Below are 25578 nucleotides of genomic sequence, written 5' to 3' on the forward strand. Positions count from 1 at the left end.
CCTTTTCAGCTATATGCTATGTGTTCATCAGGGGTATATTAAAAGCCCCATTTTTTGCCCAGTGGAGTCAGTGCATAATAATATTCTTGAATAATATGATAATGTGTCATATGAATAATATGAAAGTGTATTTTTTTCACTTTCTGGCTCTGACCTCACATGGTTGGGGAAACAGTCTTCCAAAATCATCCCTAAAAACTCCTATCTGTGACATTATAAAGCTGTCACTAATATAACAACAAATGTTTGGATATTTGCTTCCAGCAATTATCAGAGACTTCTATGCAACTAACCATTAATAAATATGCCAAGTACACATTTTTACACGTCTGTCATGGTTTCATACTCATGCCGCACTATCAGTCTATATTAATATTATGCTAGAACTTTCCTGAGCCATCTATCTGTTGCAGAAGAATCTAGATTGAGTCAGGATCTTCTATGAATTCAGCCTGTATAAATAATAAAGAAATATTCAATGTTTAAACTTATAATTAGTCATGGAACCTCTGAGACAGAAGATTATGTCCATTGTTACTGTCTGAATTCTTCCCTATACTACGTTTTCAGTATAAAACCAACAAAATATCAAGGAAACAGAAAATGGTGTTCACTTGAGGCTGGAGGGGCATGTCTGTTTGGAACAAAATTCCCAAGAAACATTTCACACACAGAGATACACATCCTTGCACACACATATTAAAGGCTTTCTATTCAACCTTTCCTCCCTTGGCGCTGAGACAGCTGAAGATGAGGTCGGATTCTCCAGGCTGTTGGTGCAAATAAACCCAGAAAATCCTCTGCTGACTGGGAATACCAGGAATCCTGGGGCTTGCTGCATTGTTCTGGCTTTTGCTGTCTGCCATTATTACCAGGACATTAGGTTAGCATGAATGTAATACTCTTAGGTGTATTTGACTATATACAAATAGGTTCAAAATAGGTCCTGTAAACTGAATGATGAGTTTCCCAAGTTTCCAAATATGAAACTATCATTTGGATACTGATGAATTTATAGCTATTCTCACAGAAGCTTCCAGTTCTGTCTTATGTTTCAGCTTCAGCATGGCCACACCCTCTGCTTATAGCTGTCACCCGTGTCTAATTTGTTTCACTGGTGTTATAATCCCACGCTGTGCAAATTTATACACCATAAAGCTATCACTAATACACGCAGCAGTGAAAACAAACACTGCTGCATGTATTAGTGGCAACTTTCTAATATCTCACCACCATATATGTGGTAACAATGTCTATTGTCTGACCCAAGCTAGAGATTTTGACTATAATTTGTGTAAAGGTCTGAATAGAAATATACAACCAACCTCTTGCAGCTCCCACATCCTCCTAAAGACCTTGCCACTGATGCATGTGGTGCATTTCATTGGCATAGAAAATCTGGTGGCTCAGGAAAGAGCTGTGCAGAGTCACACTTTACAATGCTAAGGATAGAACAAGGCCTGTACTCTCCCACACCTAGCTTACATCAAACTGCAGGTAAGATGGTCAAGGGAAGACTGGGGATTATTATAACAGCAAAAGGGGGATGAAATCTGCAATGGCACAAAAAGAACATATGGGTGTGATGGTCAGATGTCCACAAACTTTTGGCATTTGGTATAATGAGTGAGTTGCTTCCTGCCCCAGTCTCATTATCTCCAAATGATCTTCCCCCAGTAACTGCCACTGATCTTGCTCCAATCTTAATGTCTACCACTGACCCTGTTCCAGTCAGTCTCAGTCCCCCATTGCTTCCACCTCAGTCCCAGTCTCTGCAAATGATCATCCTTGGCTTTGGTCTATGCCCCTGATCCTTCATAGTCTCAGTCCCTGCTCCTGATCCTGCCCCAGGCTCAGGCTTTGCCTCTAATGCTTGCACAGTCTAAGGCTCTGCCCCTGATCCTTCCCAGTCTCAATCTCTGCCCCGATCCTTCCCAGGTCTCAGACTCTGCACCTGTCTCAGGCCCTGCCCCTGATCCTGCACCAGTCTCACACTCTGCTACTAATCTCCCATCAGTCTCAATCCCTGCCCAATCCTGCCTCAGTCTTAGTCTCTGCCCCTGATCTCACTCCAATCTCAGTCTTTACCCTTGATCTCACTCCAATCTCAGTCTTTACCCTTGATCTCACTCCAATCTCAGTCTTTGCCCTTGATCCCACCCCAGTCTCAGTCTCTGTCATGAATCCCACACCAGTCAAACTTTCTGTCACTGATCCTGCCCCAGTCTCAGTCTCTCCCACTGATACTGCCCATGACTCGTATGGACACTCATGTTGTACTAGCTGTAGCTCCAAGGTATTCTTATACCTGTTCCAAATATTTATAGTTCATTTGAAGGACCACTTTACCACACAGCAAATTTTCAATCAGGGATTTTTGACCAATATCTTTACCATTGTGTTGTCAGAGAATAAATATTCAGTATGTTTAAAAAAAATCCAACAAAAACAAAATAATCCTCATAACCTCATATACCACATCAACTTTGCTACAATCCGTATACTGATTCTAGTATCACTGGTGTCTCAGAAACACAGGTTTATGGTGAATAGTGCCTGCAGAATATGCATGTGCCAGTATGGAATGGGTCAATAAAATGAGTATTTACGAGTACAAACCATGAATCCTTCCTTGGTCGCTACCTGCAGCCAGGATCGCCCATACAAATATGGGGATGAAATTAAACACCTGTTTGAATATTAGCTAGGAGTTGTTGTGGTCCTCTTCCAATCTGTAGTAATTTCAAATCTTTATTTCAGTGTGTTTGATTAATATAAGGACAGATTCAGAGTGACTGGAACTTTTTTAATGTGTAATACAATTATGCATTGTTTCACTTTGAGTGTCTAGACCAAAACTGTCAAGAATTTCAAGAATTTGATATATATATGTATAAATATAGATATAAAAATGTCTGTTAGTGCCGGTTTTACAACATACATGACCTGATTATATATATTGTTGGTCTACAGAATCAGTATGTCCAGTACTGGTCTGAAAACTTCTATCCATTATTTGACAGTAATAGACCCCCCAGATTAGGTCTTGGAAGGGATAGTGCAGGAGAAGGTCATTGTCTTACTATAAAATATCAGCTACAAATTATATTAGTTAATTATTATTTTTCGCTCTTCGCTGTTGGCAGAATATGTGAATCAGTTTGTGAATCCGTATGTAAATCAGTGTGTTAGCTATGTTGAGTGATATTGACATATACATTAGTCACATACCGGCTACTTTTTTTGTGAAGATTTGGTTGGACAGCTCAATGTGAGGTGCATTGTGTATGCAGTTTTTTTTAAGATTACCAATGTCGAATATGATGTTACAACTGTAATTGCATTTAATGGGTCAGTTCTGATAAGCTCTGATCTAAGGCACAAGAAGTTACATTATTTTGCACAAATCTACCCCCTAGTGGTCAGAACAGGTGTAACATATAACGAATATCAGGCTGTGAGAGGGTGTTCATAGCAAAATCATTAATCTAAAATTTACATTAACCCACATATGTAGTGTTGTCTATAAAAAAATTTAAGAACCCCTATTCTTGCCAAATTGGCAACCACCATAAAAATACAGTTGCATGCTATTATCTGTTTTGTGATATAAATTATTTATTTACATTTACAGAAAAAGACCCCACCAAGACAAAACAAAGAAACTAGTGGAAATATTACCCATACATAACCAAATAGTAGGACTTGTCCTAATGTAATGTCCTAAGATCCTCTCAGTTTGTGTCCTGTGCCACAGGTAGAAGGCACCGGGTGTCACCCCCCTCAGCCTCACCTACAACCCCACCATCACCCCCTCCCCGCTGTCTAGTAGTACGGTCCGGTATGGTCCATCTTGTTGCACCAGGAGGCAGGAGGGAGTGGCTGTTTTTGTATCTTTAATCTCTTGTTACTACATATCCCACGACTGTGAGGCTTCTCCCGACACTTAGATGAGGCGGGTGGAGGCGCGCAGGGTGTTCTCCGAGTTGTAGTGCGTGACGTTTTGCTTTTGACGGTTGATACGGTTAGTCCGTGGGCACTTCCTGTACAAATGAGAAAAATGACAAAAAGCGGGTGGATATTAACGACGACTGAGGGCATATTTTAAGCTTCACAAGAATATAGATGGAAAGTGTGTGGGATCCGGATTTGCAGGAGATGAATTTTCTAGACCCTGGTCCTTTGCTGCCACCTAGTGGTAATGAACATTTTTTACATGTAAGTAATGTTGCTGATTGAAGAATTGGGTTGCCTTTTTTTTTTTTTTTTTTTTTTTTTTTAAATTCTACTCCAGAAAACAGCTAGTGGCATTCATTGCATTAGCTATGAATGATGTCATGTTGGCTCCAGAAGCCATAGCTAGCATGGTTCATTTTGTATTTGGCTGAAGACCTTAAAGATTGAAATGCACTATTGAATTAGAGTAAGGAAACAAAGGAAATATTTTGACACCATTAATCTAAAGTGAAACTGAATATGCTAATTTCATTATGCCCTTAGGACTAAGGACTAACTCCTTGATCTCTACATTTTGTATAACTCTCGTCTTTTTTGGTGCATTAACATATTGACTAGCAGTAGCTGGTGCGAAAAAGGGTAACACATTAATTTATGGTTCAGTAATAAACTAGATATAAGATTGCCTCTAAATCTTTGTTAAATTATTGTATAACTCTTTTCTAGAATGCTAGTAAACACATTAATGAAGCAATTTGAAAGCAATTTCCCTTGAAAATATTCAGGTTTTCCTCGGGATGTACTCCAGCTCATAAACAAAGCGTCATTATTAACCAGCTGATTAATAATGCCTCGTTATATGTTATATAAATGTATTTTAAATATTAATCAATAATTATTAATTGATCATCAAACTAATGATTAATCTTCATTTAGTAAAGTACATATTACTTGCTTATGGATAGTTTATGAGCAAACCTTAAATTAAAGTGTTAACAAAAGATAACAAGGTAACAATCTGGGCAATTTAGAGATTTTTTATTTTAGCATGTTTGGCTCTTGGTTTCTGAACAACCGTTTTGCCTCATGGCATCTCCATGGGCAGTATTACATGTCTTGTCTCTGGGGCAAAGGTCAGCTCTCAGGCCTCTCCGGTTAAAGCCACATGTAACAGTGAGTCTACATTTCTGCACTCTTGTAAGAACACTTTCCCTTCACACATCCAGGCAGATTCAGATTACAGGCTCTACAGTGTCTGTGCTGTCGTGGTGTTGTGTTTCTCCTGTGGAGATTTTTATTTTATTTTTATATTTTTCATTTATTCTTGTATCTTATGTCTATTTCTGAAGTATAACTGAAGAATAATTGTATTAATTGAAATGTTTTATCTTGTTCTCATTTTACATTTTATTTATTTGTAGACATACGTTTCATAATTTCTTGCAGATTTTGTCTATATTTACTGAGCTACTTCATCTTTTTTTCTAATTTCTTATTCATTTTTGTATCAATATCGATAAAGACTTCTCAATTTTCTTAAATGTTTGTAGCACTTCGTCTCTGCTTGTGGAGATTTCTTCTTAATTTCGATTTATCTTTGCCGCTTTTACTAAATAATTGTGGAGGAATCATGTTGTATTTTCTTATTTCCTTGGATTTTTTTGCAGCTAATTGTCTGTATTTGAGCTGACTGCTCCTTCGCAAGTCTGTGCACATATCAACAAGCCCACTGGGAATTTTCCAGATGCTCCAGATGGCTGGTCCGCTATTTCTGCATCTATCATTGATCTGTAAGTAAACACTCCCCCTGCTGGCTCTTCATGCTTTGTGTGGAGTGCTTCAGAGTCGTTTCTGAATATTCGTTTAGAAGGTTATTCAGGAGCGAAGCGGATTTAAACTTTAATCACTGATCCCCGCACAGGCACCACAATCTGCTGACCTTTAACGGAGTGTTAATTCAGCGGCCTCCCACTGGAACTGAACACACTCCCACTGGTAGTCGAACCATGATGAGGTGTGTGGGTATGTGCTTGCGTGTGGGCATCAACTTCCCTGAAAACTGCCTTGTCTATATAACACTGTGTGAACTGCAGCATTCGTATAACATGAATCTTTGGCTTTGACGTCCTTATTTTTGGTGATAATAGCACAAATGCAAATAATAAAGCATAAAAATAAGATGTTACATATTTACCAGGTTGGAATGAGCACAGTGAATGAATACAAATTAAATCAGCTGCTCTTATTACCTTGAAAATACAAATGTGCACAGTGTAGTGACTTTTTCACAATGATAAACAATTCTATTTCACTTACAGATTCCATGCTGATATTTTACTGCTACAAATAATTGTCTAACTATGCTCATAGCAAATGTATTTTCATGACTATTTTGTGCTTTTGTTGGTGTTCACTCATGTGCGAGCCTCTAGGACAGAATTATTATTAGCTAATTTCTTGTTTCTATGATGGCGAGTGGTATTTAAATTAGTTTTGTTACACATTTTTATTAATACTGATATAAAGATGATTTTTCATGTGTAATGAGCTGTCTGATTCACATTTGGAAACCACAACTGAGTTGTTTGTTTGCTTCAGAAAAATAATTGAGTTTGTTGTGGTATAGTATAGTAGCTGGATAAAGTAGTCGATTTATGTTTAAAGTAAATTGTGTACAGTCATTGGTTTTGTGGTTTGTATGTGTGTGTAACTTTGTGTGTGTGTGTGTGTGTGTATGCTCACCGGGTGATACACAGCACCACCACACAGATGATGGCGACCTGCAGGGCTCCGATGATGGAGGCGATGAGGACGTATCGGACTTTTCCAGAACCTGGCACCACATACAGCACGTTGTACTCCTTGGTGTCACACTGTGGGCCGCTGAAGCCTGAGTGACAACTGCGTGGACCAAAAATCGACCAATGAGGGAAGGACAACAGATCAATGAAGGAAAAGAAACAATAAGAGTACAATATAGACCATTGAAATTGGGTTAATGACCATGAAATTGGGACCATTGGGTTAATGACCCAATAGGGGTAAGGCAATGGGCAAATGGGGGTAAGGCGATGGGACAATAGACCAATAAAGGCAGGTACAAATGTACAAATGTGGCTGAATTTATTGATGTGAACATTATCTGAAACTCTTGACTTGTATCTGCATGATTTTATACATCGTCCTGCAGCATCATGATTGGCTGATTGGATAATTGCGTGAATGAGCAGGGGCACAGGTGTTTTTTTGTTTGTACATCAAGGGCTGTCAAACGCCATTAAACATTTAAAATGACATTCGAATTGGAATTTTAAATGGAATAAATTTGGTTTTCATTTGAATTCATTTGAATATTAATGAACTGGTAATGTTAAACTGCCACTGACAAAGTAAAGCACTCCATTCTGGATTTGTATTGCATGACCCATGGATGGCGAAAACTGTTCATTTCTTAAGAAAAGAAAATTATGAGGAGGCAAAATTGTTATTGTTTTATTTAGTTATGCACAGTAATATTCTCTCATCCCTGATATTTAGTTATATTTATATTTCTTGGGCGATGCAGAATAATAAACCTCTCTTCAAAATAAACAACTCCATTCAGAATCTCAAATGGCTTTCTATTCACTATATTTGCTCACTACATAGGGTGTAACATAATGGTGTCGCAGACACTATGAAGTGCACTACATGCACACTTTTTGATTCAGCCACGGAAATAGAGCGACTGAGATAACTGACTACAGGACATTGTCAGTTAGGACATACTTTGTTCTAGTTTATGCTTTAATTAGAAACAAAAATGATAACAAAAATGATCAGAAATCAATAAATGACAATTAGGATATATTCACCTATTCTAGTTGACAAGGGTCATTTTGCCAAAAAATTTAGGAATCTCATGTTTCTAGACTTATATTTGACAGCTAAAACTAAATATTGAAAAGTAGAATTTTTACTTTGAATATTATTAATAAATAATAATATAAAAAAGCTGAATATGATAATTTGACAGCTGTGTATGTGTGGGCTTCCTCCCCTGGACAAAAGACCCACATCTCCACCTATGTCTCTCTCTCTCTCTCTCTCTCTCTCTCACACACACACACACACACACACACACACTGATCTTTCTCTATTCTCTTCAGTCTTCTCTCTGGGGAGATTCGTGCTGAGAAACAGCTGCTGAGTGTTGAGTGCAGCAACTGTTAGACCTAAACTCTTCCTCTCTCCTTCACTCCCCTCTTCTGTTGTGCACTTGCACTCGTTCTCCCTCACATCCTTGCTCACCTTGCCCTCACATTAGTGAGTGACAAAGCAACAGGAGGCCAATCGTTTCATAGGGGACAAGCATCTTTAGAACTGAGATTTTTTAAAAATTGAATGATCAACTTTATGCATATTAGTTAAGAAATAGTAAAGGTACAAAGAGTGTTTGGTGCAAAACTGGAAGACAATCAACACTGTGATCTCATATTTTTTTTTTTTTAAAATGTAAATGGTGGAAAAATTACAGTACACACAGACACCTGATAAAAGCAGCAGTCAGTGCATGCCCACTCGATACACATCTGCAGTGATATCAGTGATTTGTCTGAACTCAATTTTACTCATTATATTTTTCTCTGGAACTACACAGTTCTCTCTATTCGCTGTTCTTGTCTCGTCCAACTTTGGGAGATGTACACAGCAGGGGGAGCTGTTGTGTTGAGATCTTCAGTGCCTTTCTTTTGTGTGTGTGTGTGTGTGTGTGTGTGTGTATACCTGCACGATGGTGTGGAGAGCATGTTGGGGTATTCACAGTCTCCATGTACGCAGTAGTTCTTGTAGTGCTCGGGACAAGGGATGTAAATTCCTCGTGCCACCTCTGACACTTCTGGCTTCTCCTCTACACAACACAACACACACACAGACGTCTGCTGAAGTCTCACTCCATTTCTCTCTCCCTCTCCTACTACGCCTCTGCCTCTCTCTCTCTCTGGCTCAGTCCCTCTTTGTCTAACACTTTCTATCTCACTGTCTTCGTCTCTCTGACTCTTCCTCTCTCTGTCTGTCTCTAATCTAACTTGATGACGTGTCTCTGTTGTTTCCTTTATAGCAAGCAGTTACACTTCAACACTTTTATTTGGATCAGCACAGATGCCAAAACATCACGATGCAGATTACCATAAAAACGTTTCAGTAATGTGCAAGAACTCAACCAATTACTGTCAGTCAGCAGCTTGCAGCATATTACACTCCCTACAGAGAAAACATGTAGAAAATCTATAACACACACACACACACACACACACGTACCTGGCAAGTCGGCTCTGGCGTAGTGTCCATCTCCGGGTTTGTTTCCTGTTATCATATCACCTAATGGTTAAAACAAAGCAAAAAAAGTTTTAAGTGCACAAGCTTAAATTGTCAGAGAGTCATTAAACTGTAATTTAAATTAAATAATTTAAACAGTCAGCATCTCCGCAGCAGCTGCTGTACACTGGCCGACGTTATTGCACTCATTAATGGAGTTTTTTGCTTAAACTGTACATCTGGCCAACTGTCCCTCCACAGCAGGTGGCCACCGAATAACACAACATGACAACACTTCACAGCTAAATGTGTGTGTGTGTGTGTGTGTGTGTGTGTTGCATAGGGAGCGCCGTCTGTCTCCTTAACCCTCATCTGTTTGGGTCAAAATGACCCATTTTCATTTTTTACTCAGTGTAGAACTTTATGTGCTTGGCTCAATTAATACACATGTTCAATCATTTTAGAATGTCATATTTCTATTACAGAGATGATGTTTAGATCTTTTTAAGCTGAGTGTGAATAAACATATCGGATCCTTCCTTCGCTGAAACACTCTCTCCTGTGCTGTCAGGACCGTTATGTATCTATTTCCAAAAGCATTGTTATCAATAATAACTGAGATGGAGGTAAGGTATACTGGGTAATTTATGATAACTGTTACAATTTATTGTTATAAAATCTAAAAGGATTGTTTAAGCTAAAGGTTGAACGATAGATAGATGGAGGTATGAACAGGTAAAGCATGACATCGCTTGCCTTGACAGTGACCCAGGAACTTGACCTCGATGCGCTCCTGCCTTTGACACGAGGCTTCTTTCACTTGGCACGGGTTGTCGTACGAGCGGCCATCTGACGCACACACCGGGTTGAAGCTTATGTGGGAACAGTCGATGTTGCACACACACCTGTGGAAGCAGATTCAGATGTACTGTTCACAATTTATCCACAACCAGAGGATTAAAGTGTACTCTGACATTAGGTTTAGCCATATTTGTTCAGTGGTGTTATTTTAGATCAGTTCTGGGCTGTATCCCAAATCGCACTTTACTATTCTAAATAATATGTAAAAATGTTCGTCACCGGATTTGATCGAACTCTTTAGTCTGGGGTGACCAATATGTAAGTATTATTGGCTAAAAAATCAATTATTATAGATTAAATAATCTGTAGTTATAATTACAAGTCAGAAGCTGCATCCCAAACCACGTCAGTATTTTTACTTTGTTGTCTTTAAGTCATTTTGTTCCAACTTTGGAGGTTTGCGTAGGATCACTGTCCTGCTGGAAGACCCAGTTGCAACCATGCTTTTGGCTGATGTCTAAAGGTGTTGCTTCAGTATTTCTAGATGATCTTCCTTCCTCATGATGACATCTATTTTCTGAAGTATCTGCTTTCTTTTCAAGCAAAACACCCCCACAACATCACGCTGCCACCTCCATGCTTCACAGTTGGGACGGTTTTCTTCTGATTAAAAGCCTCACCATTTTTCCTCCATATAGCGCATAGCGCTTATCATTATGGCTAAACAGTTCAATTTTGATTTCATCTGACCAGATAAGACTCCTATAAAAAGCTCTTGATCACCTGCAAACTTCAGTATGGCTTTTTTTCTATGCTGGTCTTGGAGTAGGAGCTTCTTTCTTGTGTGACACGGTAATGTAGGACTCTCTTAATGGTGGATGTATATACTTTGTTACCTGATGCCTCCAACTCCTTGATCAGTTCCTTTGTTGTTGTTATGGGGTTCAGTTGAACCTTTTGGACCAATGTTCACTCATCGTTGGGAGTTAATTTGTGCCTCCTGCCTGAATGATGCGTTTTTTTTGGTGTCTGGGGCACCAAATGGTCCCAAATTTTTTATATTTGCATACAATTATCTGTACAGATATGGTATGGTACCTTCACTTGTTTGGATATGGCTCCAAAGGAGGAACTTGTGGTGGTCCACAATTATTTCTAAGTTCTTTGCTGAGTTGCTTGAATGTAAGAAGTCATTACATCTGGAATCTTCCAGACTGTTTAAAAAGACAGTCAACTTGGTGTGTGTAAACTTTTGAACCACTTATATAATCCTGATATAGTGAATTAAAGCTGAGTCTTTCACCAATCGATTGTTTTAAAATTAAATGAAATTTTAAATGAAATGTGTGGTGTTGTGAAAATCTGTGATCGAAAAACTGAGATGGAACGTCTTTAGCCTAGGTGTGTGTAAACTTTTGCCATCAACTGTATTATTTAATGTGTTTTGGGAAGAGGGATAAGTACCAGCAATGTCAAACAGTCCTAAACCTTTATAGCCCAAATAATCCACACAGAGGTAACACGGAATAATCTTCAAACCCCACAACAAAGCCCCAAACACACACACACACACACACACACACACAGTGGATTAGGATATTATTAATGGAAACTGATGAACATGTCTTTTAACATCACAGACTCAGACCTGGAGGAAGCTGTCTGTAGAGTTTGCACTGGCAATGACTTCAATATTTCAGAAAACAGGCCAAAAATAGGCACCGACACCCACTGTGCTCTGCATCATGCTCTCCTCACTGCCGTCTGTATGAAAATCCATTACAATGATTCAGAGCTGAGTTCACCTAAACACACTACGCTATGACATAAAGCTATGAGAGCATGTGTTTAAGATTTAACATGTTTCAGAGATCAGCTGCTGTATTTAAGCCTCCAGTGTTTGCAAGAGGAGTAAATATAAATGTTCCATGTTGTTTTTCAGCATTTCAGTGTTTCCATATTAACAAAATAAGATTTTAGTGCTGGGGAGCAAATGTTTGTTCCTTATAACAACACCATCGGTGTTCTCCCTCGATCTTCTAGTGTCTATGGTGTGTGTAAGCGTGTATTATAACAGGATAACAGGTGTGTATCAGATAAATAAGTGGATAAAAGTGACAGCTGTACATTTCTGTATTTGTTCACAAACGCAAGGGGTGGGTGATATGACGATTTGCTATGCTAGTTAGCATTATAAATTATATATTATATGTTTGAGAGTGTATCTGTAATATTGAACCTCTGCTCAGTTTGTGTGTAATTGTTAATATGGTGACATTGTTTGTGAGAAGACATTTATTCAGCATTTATAGAAGAAGTCCCCAGTTTCAGTTAAAGCTGTACGTGTGGTTTCTGTATGTGACAAGATGCGTGTTTTGCGGACATTCCATAACATAAAATGTATATCTGAATAGATAAAAACTACAACGTGTTGTTCTATAATAAATTAAAATTCTAAATATTGATAACTGATAACTCCAGTTATGATTGTGGTTTTGGTCTGGAAAGTAGCCATAGCATTATAATGGTTTAAATGCCATTGTTAAATGATATGGGTAATGGTTATAATTTAACATAAATGTTGTTAGCATCAAACAGCAGAAAGAGCGACTTATAAATGGTTAATATTTCAGCCGTACCACCCACACACCAGTGTCTATAATGTGTATTAGTCATCGAGCCCACTTGTTCACATGTCTGAATAAAATTCACCGCTGTTTGTGTCAATGGCAGTAAACACTGAAGCCTTTGAAAGCCTCAGCTTCCATTTATGAAACTGTTTAGGTTAGCGTTTTCTCAAACACTCTCAAAGAGTACAACAGTAAAATACATGGATCCACCCCCTCGCCCCCCCAAACCCCGGTGCCACCCCCCAAAGCGCCTGCATTAGCAAGCAGTGAAATGAATCCCACTACACAGGGTGTGAAATAATGGCTTCTACACACCACATAGTGCTCTAATGTCCATTAGCGTGCCATTTTCGGATTCAGCTAAAGGTGATGTGTCACTTGTAACTCCACTGGGTTTTAAAAACAGCATCTACACGACGCAATTTCAGCCTGAACGCAATATTTGCTAACATAAAGGGTCGTAACGCAAAATATTTGGCCACATAACTCGTGTTAATGGACAGAAGTGGACGTGAATTGAACAGGATAAAATGGTGTAATGGAGCTCTGATGAGGTCTTCAACTGAGGGCAGGAGGATTAGCGGAGAGCAGTGGCTTATGAGTTCTGCTGGCTTTGAGGTCCCAACACTTGTTCTGAAAGCTGTTCTTATTCACACAAGCCTTCATTAGTGAGGATGTAATGAGGGGTTGGATGTGTGTGTTAGAGTGTGTGTGTGTAAAAGAGACTGAGACAGAGGGCAGAAGGAACAGAAAGTAAGATTCTACAAAGTTATGTGTGTATATATTTCATTATTTTTTTTTCTGTGTAGCCTGCATAGGTCATTAGGTGACTGTGACTATGTACATGCTACATGCACAGAGATTCAGAAACTGTAGTTAGGACTGATGGCAATTCTCAGTAGTATAGCTTAGAGTTGTAACTGAATATGAATTAATTCAGAACGAACTGATGTTTTCTAAACAGATTCAAATACAGATGCCAATTTGTATTTGTACCAGAAGCTCTCAGTCATTCATCCTTAGTAACTGCCTGCTCAGGGTTGTGGTTAAAATTAGGCTAGTAGTTTGTTTATATGACATACAACCAAGTAAATTTGTGGGCAGGTACAAACAAAAAATATCCATGCAAGTGGGATTAAAAAAAAACAAACAAAAAACCCACAGTACCAGGCACATTTCTAATTAATATCACTTATGAACTGTTGAGCTGAGATGTAGCTGAGGTTGAGGAACTGTCGAAGCTAGAATACACACACCATGCTGAAACTGCTGACATATATGCATCTGTTTCTTTTCTAATGTTGTCACTTTGGGTTTAAATCTGAATACAGATATTTGGAGCGTTAAATAAATATAGATACATATACAGATAATGGCACTGCGTTACACCCCTAGAATAGCTCACAACATAAAGGTTCATTCTACAGTTAAAGATATTAAAGATGCACTCACGGCCATATGCACTCATGCACTATATGGCCAAAAGTTTGTGGACACCTGACCATCACACTCATATGTGCTTGTTGAACATCTCATTCCAGATTTATTCCCCCTTCGTAGTTATAATAAGCTCCACTCTTCTGGGAAGGTTTACCACTAGATGTTGGAGCGTGGCTGTGGGGATTTTGTGGGGACAAATGGTCTCTATATATATTAGGGATGAACCAAGCCTATTTTCAATGTGATACTGATATCAGAGCTGCATCAGTGGACATCTGATACTGACATTTTCAAAGTAATTCTACTGAATCTCTGAAAGCTCCTGTTGTTACACAATGGCAAAATTAGAGCTGTGATGGCACCGACCATATGCAAGTGTCACACACGTTCATGGTATAAATTACATCAGTGATATGTAAAATCTGATCCCATACTGATCCAGAGTTTAGACCCATATACATTATATTTAAGCGGTAGAGCATGAGAAGGATTGTGTTATCACAAATAACATCATGGTTGTGATTTGATTGGAGGCATTGAAGGGGAAGGTAAGTCCTGTACATCATCACAGATTAATAAACATTTTTTTTTGTGTGTGAAAATATTTGTTCCACCAAAATCACAAATATCTTGTTGCTATGTAAGAAAGTAATTATTGTTGAAGAGTTAAAAAATACATTTTGCCAAGTCTGTGAACTAGCAGCTTTATTAGCCAGCTCCTCAGCATAACAGCTATGATGATTGGTAGAAAAGCTCCACTTCCCAGTCATGTATTAAAAATAACCTGGTGTTATGGTTCTTTATTGCTTTTTCCATTAAAAGCACTTATTAGGCCACTCATGCTGTGATTTACTTTAAAATCTCAGTAAACAGTGACCGAACCCCTATATGTCAGAAAATTACTTATGGGAAAGCATTAGACACACTAACGACATACAGGAGGGTATATGACTTTATTATACCCACATTCATTAACAAACTGTTGTTCGTGAGTGCTCCAGAGTGGTAAAAGTAACTTGAGTCAGGCCGCATCACACTGTAAATTACAGAATAACCCCTGTAATGAATCTTATGTAATACAAGTTCATCACTTATGGCAGCTACAGGAATTTATGCTGCCATACAGTTTTTACCGTAATGTGTAGTTTTGGATGTATTCCAAGCAAACCTGCATGTTCAGCAAAAATGTCTCCAAAATACGAGTTCACAGAAACCCGCGGTCCCTGAATGCTTCTTGCTGAACAGTGCCAACCGTTTGACGTTGTAATTATAAATCTGTCATTTTTTAATTTTCTGTACCTCACGAAACTCTCGTCCAAGCAAAATGGTGGAAGGTTTTCTAATGTTCAAGACTGGCAAAATTAGCATAATGCTCATTGACTACAAAAACACATTCATCCATGAAAAGAGACAAAAGCTATTCATTTTTTCCCACTAGCCTGTCAGAAAGTCAATTAGGGCAGATTCGGGCATTTAAAAAAGACAGCTAGTGTAGCAGCAGTGTGCATCAATGCCCATATGTCGTGGAGCTGTAGAGCTACTACTACTGTCAAAATTAACCCTCTCTGGAGTTGCTGTGTGCTACTATGTCCCTTTCCTATTAGTTTCACTGTAGTTACCGAGACATGCGTTGTAGGCTGATTGGCATTTCCAAATTGTCCATAGTGTGTGAACGGGTATGCGATTGTGCCCTGCAATGGGTTGGCACCCCGTCCCTGTGCCCTGAGTTCCCTGGGAAAGGCTCCAGGCTCCCCCGCGACCCTGTGCAGCATAAGCAGTATGGAAAATGGACGGATGGGCATACTTGAGCTTCTATGTCCTAGCATGTCTTGGAGAATCCCTACTGATACATTTAACAGTAGCACAAATTGTAACAGTTTGTACATACTATACATAAGGAATGTAACACTTAGAAGCATGCTGTTGTAGCAAAATAATCAATGACAGTGTGGTGTGATGCGGCCTAACATGAAATGGAGTTACTCTTCCCACCCCGAAGTTCATTATTTTCCAATAACAACATGTCCTGAAGTGTTTTATTATGTTTTATACCTCAGGACTTTGCCAAAGTTTACAACTTTTTATTAATTAAGAACAGCATGTCTTAGTTTTTATCAGTTTATAGTTATGTTTAATGATGTGGAACGTCCATGAAACAAATTAGTTATAGCAGCTATAAACTGTCATCAGTGTCTTTTTTTTCTCTCTTGAAGTTAATAAGACAAAAACAATTGCAGCTTGTCTTATAATCAAGGAGTTATTTGTCTGGAACTTGGAAAACTTAGTTACAGCTTCACCTCAGACTGTTGCAAAGCACTAACACTGGAGACTCCTTACAAAAATGCTACATAAATATCAACTATTTTATTCCATTTATGTGGAAGATCTACCATACAAGTCCCTGCAAATGAGCTGTTATTATAGAAATGATAACGTATTAGAACAAGAGCATTAATATAAACCTGTGATTTGCAGCTGGAACTACTGCTATTATATAAAATCAATCAGAATCAGGAATCCAACAATGCTGTGTTATAAATAAGAAACACTGCACTAAAACCTTTAGATAATTAATAAAGTGCATCATATTAGGGACACTTATTAATATAAAGTGGTGCCATATACTGGTGGATTGTTCCACTGAAGCTCTGTTAGAGTTGTTAGGGAGGAGAAAAGATGAATGACGCATAGTCTGATGGCAGAAGCTTAAAATGTGGTCTGTGGAACATGTAAATGCAATATCTATGAGTTACAGATGGTGAGGAGTCATTCAGATATCTAATGTGAAATAAAATCACCAGCCACTCTAACAGGGACACTCGCGCCCCTGCTCATTTCATAAAATTATCTAATCAGCCAATCATGTGGCAGCAGCACAATGCATAACATCATGCAGATACAGGTCAAGGGCTTCAGAGAAAGTTCACATCAAATATCAGAATGAGGAAAAATGTGATCTTAGTGACCACACTGGGTTCCACTCCTATCACTCAAGAAGAGTAATTTGAGGCTACAGGAGGCATGGGCTCCCTGACACTGGAAAGTTGAAGATTGGAATAAGAACAGGTGATGTTTTTCCAGTCTTCATCCCTCCCGTTCCGTTGAGTCTGTGCCCACTATAGCCTCAAATTCCTGTTTTTGGCTCATAGGAGTGTGACCTGATGTGGTCCTCTGCAGTTATATCCATTTGCCTCAAGATTCAATGTGCTGTGCGTTTTGACATGCTTTTCTGCTCACCATGGATGTAAAGAGTGGTTATTTGAGTTACCGTGGTCTTCCCGTCAGCTCGAACCAGTCTGGCTATTCTCCCCATTCTCATTAACAAGGGATTCTGCACCATTATCTATAAACTCTAGAGACTGTTGTGTGTGAAAATCCCAGGAGATCTGCAGTTTCTGAAACACTCACAGCAGTCTGACCATGGCACGGTCAAAATCATTGAGATCACATTTTTTTCCTCATTCTGATGTCTGATGTGAACATTAACCGAAACTCTTGACCTGTATCTGCATCGTGCTGCTGATTGGATAACTGCATGAATGTGCAGGTGTACGGGTGTTTTCTGGGGCTGTTGAGTGTATATGCACAGCTGGCAGTCTATGGTATTTTATTTTATTCCATTTCCCACCACTCTATTTTTGTATTGAAGGCATACACAAAAATCAAAGTTGAACTACAGCATAAATGGTTTCAGTTCACACACACAGACACACACACACACACACACACATGGCTAGAAGACTCTTGCTCTCCAGAGTGACCGTCTGTGGTGGTCATAAAGGATAATGTGTCTGGAGTATTAATATTTAATGCTGCCTCTCACTTTCTCGAAACACTAGTGCTACTGCAACTGCACTGCGTCAACAACACACAATCTCTCTCTCTCTTTCTCTCTCTCTCTCTCACACACACACACACACAAACACAGACATGAGGGCAAGAATTTTGGTGCGTGTGTTTGAGTGAGACATGAGACACGGAAATTGTCAATGACGCATTTTTCTGCAGGGCTTAAATTTCCTTGGTAATTGAGGGTATTTGTGTGGCAGCTTTATCTGTGTTTATGTGTGTGTATCTGTTCATATGTGTGCGCGCGTGTGTGTGTGTGTGTGTGTGTGTGTGTGTGTCTTTATCTGGTTGAGTGAGGGGATATGTCTTATTGATTTGTAAGAGCCATGTGGTTTCCCTGTTATCTAAACTTCGCCAGCAGGCTTCCTGTTGGTCCACCTGTCCTTTACAGCCACTCTCTCTCTCTCTCTCTCACACACACAAACACACACACACACACACACAAAATACAAACAAGGACACACTCTCTATCTGACCAGTGTCATCTTCGTAAACAAAGTCTGGTTTGTCTTACAAAGCGCTCATTGCGAGGCTCGAGCTGTGTGTGAACAGACACATAAAACATTATTACTGCAGCTTAGAGCATTGATTTCATTTCTAATCCCTCGTTCCATTGTTTCCTGCTGTAATCCTGTCATAGGGCACTCAGGGAAGGAGAGAGAGAGAGAGAGAGAGAGAGAGAGAGAGATAGAGAGATACAGAAAAGGGGATGAGAAAAATGAAGCAGAGATATTACAACACAAAAATAATGAAAGGGTTGAGGCAGAAAGACAGGGATAGGCAGAGAGAGAGATATAAGAAGGGATGAGAAAAAAAGGGCAAAGAGAGCAGGAAACAAAACAACTAAAATGATGGAGGGGGAGAGACAAATCGAGAGATTAATAAAGAGAAAGTGAGAAAGGTTGAGGGAAATGGGAAAGAGGCAGATAGAGAGAGACAAAGAAAGAGAGAGAGAGAGAGAGATAGAGAGAGAGAGAGAGAGGGAGAGACAGACACAGAGAGTGTATTTGGAAGCCAAGACACAAGAGAAAGAGACACAGTAAGGGAAAGAGCGATGAGTGAGTCATCCTGAGTTCGAGTGCATCCGAGTGAGCGTGCGATGTGGGACCATCCCTATGGATCTGGCATAAACGACTGGAATCGGGTGATCACAGAGCGAGTGAGAGAAAGACTTAGGGAGGGAGGGACTGTCTCGTTCCAGTGAGGCGTAATATCTCTGCTCTCGCGCTGCTGCTTGGCGGTTTAATTCTATAACAGTTTAAATCTTAGCCAAGGCCAACATGTAATTCCCCTCGGAGAGCTTTGAGCAGAGAGGCTGCTTGGGGGGAAGGCACGTCTGAAATGAGCCCATTTCCATTACGAATAAATGCTCTTCTCCCTTGATGCTGGTTCGAGAAACAGCTCTACAGAGCCAACAGGCTTATCAGAGAACACTCACAAGTTTCCCTAATGGCCTAATAAAGAGAGGGGTGGGGTTCTTGCCTTTCCGGAGGCACAAAACTTCACTGGCTGTGCTGGCATTGATAATGCTCAGTATTAATCAGCTGGAATTTTCTATTAAACATCTTTTATTAACTCTAAGCTACTCGCTACAGCCTTGAAGCTTGTGTGTAAACTGTGAACAGACTTTATCATCACAGAACCAAACGATTGTTTCTTCTATCAGTCAGAAAACACCGGAAATGCCAGAGCCTCTGATTGGCTGTAGTGAGACCTACTTAACATGACAATATGATATTGATACTGTGATAAATGATGTTACAGTACATTTTTCTGAGATATGGCAGCTTTTGTTAGTATTTTTATAAACAATTATAAACTCTAAATGGCTGATTAGACATTAATATTTTGTACTGAATCTTGAAAATTTTACATATATTTTATTTTCCCTGCATTTCATTATTTGTTAATTATTTATTTTTGTAGGTGTTGTAGGTTAAAGTATACTGAATTCCATTTTTTTTTGGTAATACATCATCACTTTTGCTTGCAGTTTTTGTAATACATGTTGTGTTATGTAAAAATGCCTTCAAGTATCATTATATGATATCTTTGTCATACTACACATTTAGATCATCATTCTATATGTACATTGCTGACAGAGAGGGCATTCAAAAACTGGTAGGAGGGCAGACTGTTCTTTATATAAATATACATAGAGGTCTGTTGAAACGATTCACACTGACAAAGTCCAAGTTAGCGTGGTATCTCTAGACTCTAGGGAAAGCCACACACATCTTTCTTGATTAAAGAACAGAGAAGCAGCAGCACTCTAAAGACAGCAGGATTACTGTGTTATGATCTGGAAAAATGGCCCCCGATTGATATGTCAATCCATTTCATTTTGTGATACGAACCATCAAGCTGATCTATTACCAAGCCTGGAGGCTTGAATACAAATCAGCTGGTTTAACTATCAAAATAATTAGTTGTAAAAAAATCCCACTGACAAGTTTTGTTAGCAAAGCAGAATGTCTGATGACCTCTATAGGGCTTGATTGTGCTGATTGCCTGCTGTTGCGAGACAAGGGTTCCCTGCGAAACCTGCTGAATATCAATGAGCTCTTGATGATGTAGCACAAAGTTGGCTCCATTAACAGAGATGAAACTGTCATTATCTCCCCTCATTCCTGCATCCCATGGAATACATTTGCTAATCAATCATCCATCTCACGTCAGTCTTTGCATTTCAAAGCAGCATTTGGGGACCAATTTGACACGTTAAAAAAAAGGAGCTATAGAAAAATCCCCAAAATGATGCTATCCTAGAAATAAATTCATCAACAGATTCAATTCACAGGGTTACTGCATCACTTTAATATATAGCCTTATTTACACATTTGGTGCTATTGGTTGATCTTCATATTATTAAAGTGAACTGTGCAGATACTGTACAAAGGCGGCTTTGTTGCAGCAATTTAGGCAAAAGTGAAATATAATGAAAAGATGTCATACTCTCTATCCATGTTCAAATACATCAATAATAAATGTTAAATTTTCATAGGATTTGAGACTATTTGTAGAGCCAAACATTCTGTCCGGAACTTTGCATTAAACTGGAAATGAAATTGTTTTGCGGTATGTTTTTTTGGTTGATGATGTACCTTTGCTCACAACTGCAGTTATTTTTGTCCTCTGTTTGACCATTGGGTACTTAAGTGCAGCTGTATTTGTCAGCCAGCTGCAGACGGCATGCCCTGCTGTGCCATATCAAATCGGGGGGCTAATGGCAGACTGGAGCAGATTGTCCTGAGTACTTGGAAAACCTGTTGGTGCCCTTGGAGGCCAACCAATTAGACAGATCCATTACTTGGCTTGGTAGCTGAGTTGCTTGAGAAAACTTGTCTGCTTGGGGGAAAACCGATCTCTTCCAGTCTTTCCTTTTTACTTGTTAGGGTGCAAGATGGGGAATATTCTCTATAATTTTGGTGCCTTTGCATTTAATATGAACTGTAAAATTTTACAACACTATAGATTCGGTTTTCACGGAATAATGGAGAATTTCACAGAAATCTGCAAATCAAGCATAATTGAACCAAATTGTGATATGTTTTAAACACAACATATTAACATTTTAACGTAATGTGTAGTCACCTAATATTATAGTAAGCTGCCTTCCAATTTGTAATCAGGACCTACTTGGTTTTCCTTCATGCATTAGCATGATGTTATTTTTTAACTTCTAACAGGTAGAACACTAGCTTGAGATAAACACATCTTGAACTTTGAATCACAACTATTGCTTTATACCTGCAACCATTACTATTACAGCAACACATAATAATTTCTTATACAGCTATCGCTTATTTTCACGTCAACTTTTCTGTATATGTATATTCATTATCGGTCAGCTTCTTCGTATTACGACATCATTCTGTCATTGTATTTTCACTTTTAGAATTTAAAAAAATGTTTACTGAGTTACATTACAGGTATGGTTTATAGTGTGACTTGTAACGACACCCCACTGGTGCAGTTCGCCCTCAGACAAGCAAACGAAGGGGCCTTGATTACATTCTGGTACTTTGTAAAGCCTTCGAAAGCCAAAAGTAACATCAACCCTATCAAGAAAACTACAGAAAGTCACCACTGTGACCAAACAAGCAGTACACTGACAACTACTGCCCCCAACACAACATTGTTAAACAGTCTGGGAAACATGCAAAAAGATCCCTGTCAATCACGAAAGGTTTTTCAAGTGTTTTGGACTCACCATACATCCTCTGCGTCCACGTCACACTCGGCCCCGAACTGGCAGATATCGCAGGTGGAAGTCTCCTTCTGTCCATTCTCAGCCGAGCCCTCGTTCCCTGCTGAGGCACACACAGAGGACAAGAGGCAATTTTTAAGAATTAAATAAAGTACCTGTTATGCATTGGGAAATAATTACCCAGAAAGTGATGGGAAGACCTTCACAAGTGAGGTGCAAAAGGACAGAGGGGATACGGCAAGGCACAATTCCAATTCCCTTTTTGTCTCTCTCGGTGATCTCAAGCCTGGTCAAAATCCCCCACTGATCTTTTTCTAGCCCCTCTGCTCATTTCATCCTGATGAGTTCTGACTTGTTGCTCAGATGGCGGCTTCCCGGGAGTGGCTGGAGCTTAAGGCCGCTCACTATCACATATTGGCCCACATCAGTGGACGGGTGGAAAAGCAATCCCATACGCCGTGGAATTTAATTTGTTTTCTCTTCTTGAAGGATCTGCAGACCCCCTGCTGATCCTGACCCTCCATTAGAGGTGACATTTTTATTTCTAAGCCTTGTAAAGGAGGGAGAAAGAGAGTGAGAGAAGTAACCTTTGGATGATCATGTCTGGGTCACTGTGCTTGTTACATGATTATAAATATGAAATAAGCTTTGTCTGTTTGGATGGTAAAGTGCGCTTGCTTGGTCTGGAAGAAAGCTAGCTTTCTTAGGTTCCTTAGGTTTTTTTTTTTTTAAGGTATTTATGTGTCCATGGCCTGTTCCTGCTCCTGACACCATGCCCGAACACCTGATTAAACAAAGTTTTCTTCCTTCAGTTTTGTCTTTCTAAAAGTTATTCTCTGACCCTCTGTTATTGTTTCAGCTCTTGTTGCATCTCCAGGATTTGGCAGAGCAAACACTTTTAGTAAGGACCCTGATCATGACCAGGATTATCTGTCAGTGCTCTGGTTGTAAACTGAGACTTGTGTGTCGTGATTTCTGTCTGTCTGCTGATGAGATGCCGACCCAGGACAAATCTCCAGGAGGTCACAAGGTCAAACCAGAAGTGTGCGAAATTGCAGACGCCCAAGAAAGTGAACTCCTCCTATATATGTACATGACAGAAACTGTATATGTCACGCCATCCCTCAACCAAAAGAGGTGCATTTCGAAAAAGGAAATCATTTTGAGGATCAGTAGATAAGCATCTCTTGAGGCAGAAACTGATAAGATTGTGATTAGGTGTGGATTTAATACGGGATGTCCATCCGTCCTAACCTGTAATCAGGTTTAGTATCTGAAGAAGGGGCATGAACCTCCTCTAATAACATTCTCAAAGGCACAAAAAAAAAATTTCTTCAAAATGTGTTATTGCATCAGATTTTTTTTTTTATAATAGAGGGAGCAGAAGGATCTAGTGCCATGAAAATGATACTGAAATAACCACAGGGCTGAAAATACCTCAGATTGTCCTTTCTGGTCAAAAGGGCAAGTATCCATCACCATCACAAGAAAAAAGAGAAAATAAAATAAAGAATGTTTCAAATAACGGGCAGTCAATCTCTTCTACCAAATCAAATAACCACAGAAGTGTCATTCCACTCTGCACCACAGTGAAACGATATCGGCGAGGTCCTTGCAGCTGGAATTGAAACTAAACTCTAAACGCTATATTATTTTATTAGAAACTCGCCGGTAATTGATTTATAAATAAATGTGATATTAGTATTATTTGGAATGACTTATATTATTTGGTTGTGCTGTAGCCTGCTGACACAAGTGCCATGGCAGAGATGACAGCTGCAGTTTCATCTCGTTTGGGATCAATAAGTCCGTGCAGATCTGTACACACGCGAGCTGCAAGGCTCCATTTCCAAGTTAAAGCTCACCGCATCCAGTGCCCTGTCTGACACAAGGACTGAGCCGCCTTAGGCTTAGTGTCTAATCTACACTTCAGCCTTCGAGCAGAGCTTATTAAAATAGGTTCGCTGCTTTTCCCCAAGGGCAAGGCAAATCCCATGGATTGGGGGAATGAGAGAAAAATGAGGGAAGGGAGAAGCTGTAACAATTATCCCCATTTCCTTGCTGCTAGATGACTGCTCTCTTTGTATTGATCTCTGCTGACCAGAAGCTTGGTCGATCGCCCACCCCCGCTGCTTTCATCCCACACAGCTCCATTTAAGAATTAAGAGTCGAGGGGTTTGCAAAGCCGGCAACTGACAATCTAGGCTATGCTAAGCTGCATTTAACATTTAGGTCAACACTCTTTGATGCTCATTAGAGATTAAAACCTTTCCGTAGATAATTGCTTCCGTGGTTTATATTTAGTAATGACCATACCCATTAAATGTGCAGGATGGGATTTTTTTTTTAATGAAATTTCTTTTATGTCTTTTAACCTTAATGATTTATGATGCTTTCAACTCTCCTAATATCAGCACTGATTCTGAGTCATTCCTACATTCACACTTTGGTAGAAATGACAAGAGTGGAAATGTTTTTCTGTAAATGAGACACAGTCCTGAATTTCAAAGGATTCAAAGGAAAATCTGTAAATGTTACTGACTTCCTGTGATGGAATAGACCGATGTGTTGTATATATGGGGAAGGAAAGGACAGAGAGAGCGACAGAAAGAGTGAGAGATGATAGAGCTTCACAAATCTGTCACATATGTGATGAATGAGTGTTACCTATCTGGTAGACACATTGTTTGGGAAGAATGACCTTCATAACAAGAGGGAAAGCAAGAGTGTAGTTTTTTTGTTAGGCCAATTGCAGCAAAAGCTCTATGCATCACTATGACAATAACTTGGTTAAATTTTTACAATTTGTACATTTCAACTCATGTTCTCCTTGTGCATACACTTCCTGCTAATGTTCACTTTGTTTGTAATAGCCAAAAATTATAGGTCGTTAACAGTAAAATGGATTTGAATAGTAAATACTGCCTATTTTTCACCAAAAAGCCTAAAAAGGGAAGATTTAAGTACATAAAATACATAAAATACAGCAGCTGTACAATACATTTGTGGCTATGCATGATTTAACTAACAAGACATCACCACATATTATATCACATTTAAACTGTTATCACACTGTGGTGTACAAATGCAAAAGAAAAGTCCTGCTACGAGAATGTTTAGATGACACTGATGTTGGGAAGAAACACCCTTACCCTGAAGAGAAACCTGTGATATAACAGAAGAGCAACTGAGCCCTTGATGGACATGGGGGGAGTCAAAAGCTTTGGGACAGAGAGAAGAGGTGCAGGCTAATTTGCACGATCAATAGACACGGAAGAACAAACAATGCTGATGTAGGCAAGAGGATGGCGTGCCTGCAGGTCATGCTACATTGATGGTTTCTATCTTCCAGTGGAGCGTGACATTCTTAAGCTCTACTTTAAACTGAAGGCCATT

The 25578-nt window shown here is 39.3% G+C and overlaps 1 protein-coding gene across 2 annotated transcripts in view; it reads right to left on the bottom strand.

Moving 5' to 3' along the window:
- Nucleotides 1-3321: 3321 nt before the first annotated feature.
- The window catches only part of tmeff2a (transmembrane protein with EGF-like and two follistatin-like domains 2a), a 94606-nt gene continuing 72349 nt past the window's right edge, over nt 3322-25578 (bottom strand). The window contains exons 5-10 of one of the 2 annotated variants that reach the window (XM_053233996.1): nt 22186-22282; nt 10009-10157; nt 9256-9315; nt 8722-8845; nt 6700-6858; nt 3322-4043 (exon numbers count right to left, since the gene is read on the bottom strand). In XM_053233996.1, coding sequence (XP_053089971.1) covers nt 3947-4043; nt 6700-6858; nt 8722-8845; nt 9256-9315; nt 10009-10157; nt 22186-22282 — 686 coding nt within the window. In that variant the 3' untranslated portion in view covers nt 3322-3946. Of the gene's footprint in view, nt 4044-6699; nt 6859-8721; nt 8846-9255; nt 9316-10008; nt 10158-22185; nt 22286-25578 lie in introns of both variants that reach the window. The other variant, XM_053233995.1, reaches the window with a different exon arrangement.

The sequence above is a fragment of the Pangasianodon hypophthalmus genome, chromosome 5 (assembly GCF_027358585.1).
Source record: "Pangasianodon hypophthalmus isolate fPanHyp1 chromosome 5, fPanHyp1.pri, whole genome shotgun sequence".
Taxonomy (NCBI): Eukaryota; Metazoa; Chordata; class Actinopteri; order Siluriformes; family Pangasiidae; genus Pangasianodon; species Pangasianodon hypophthalmus.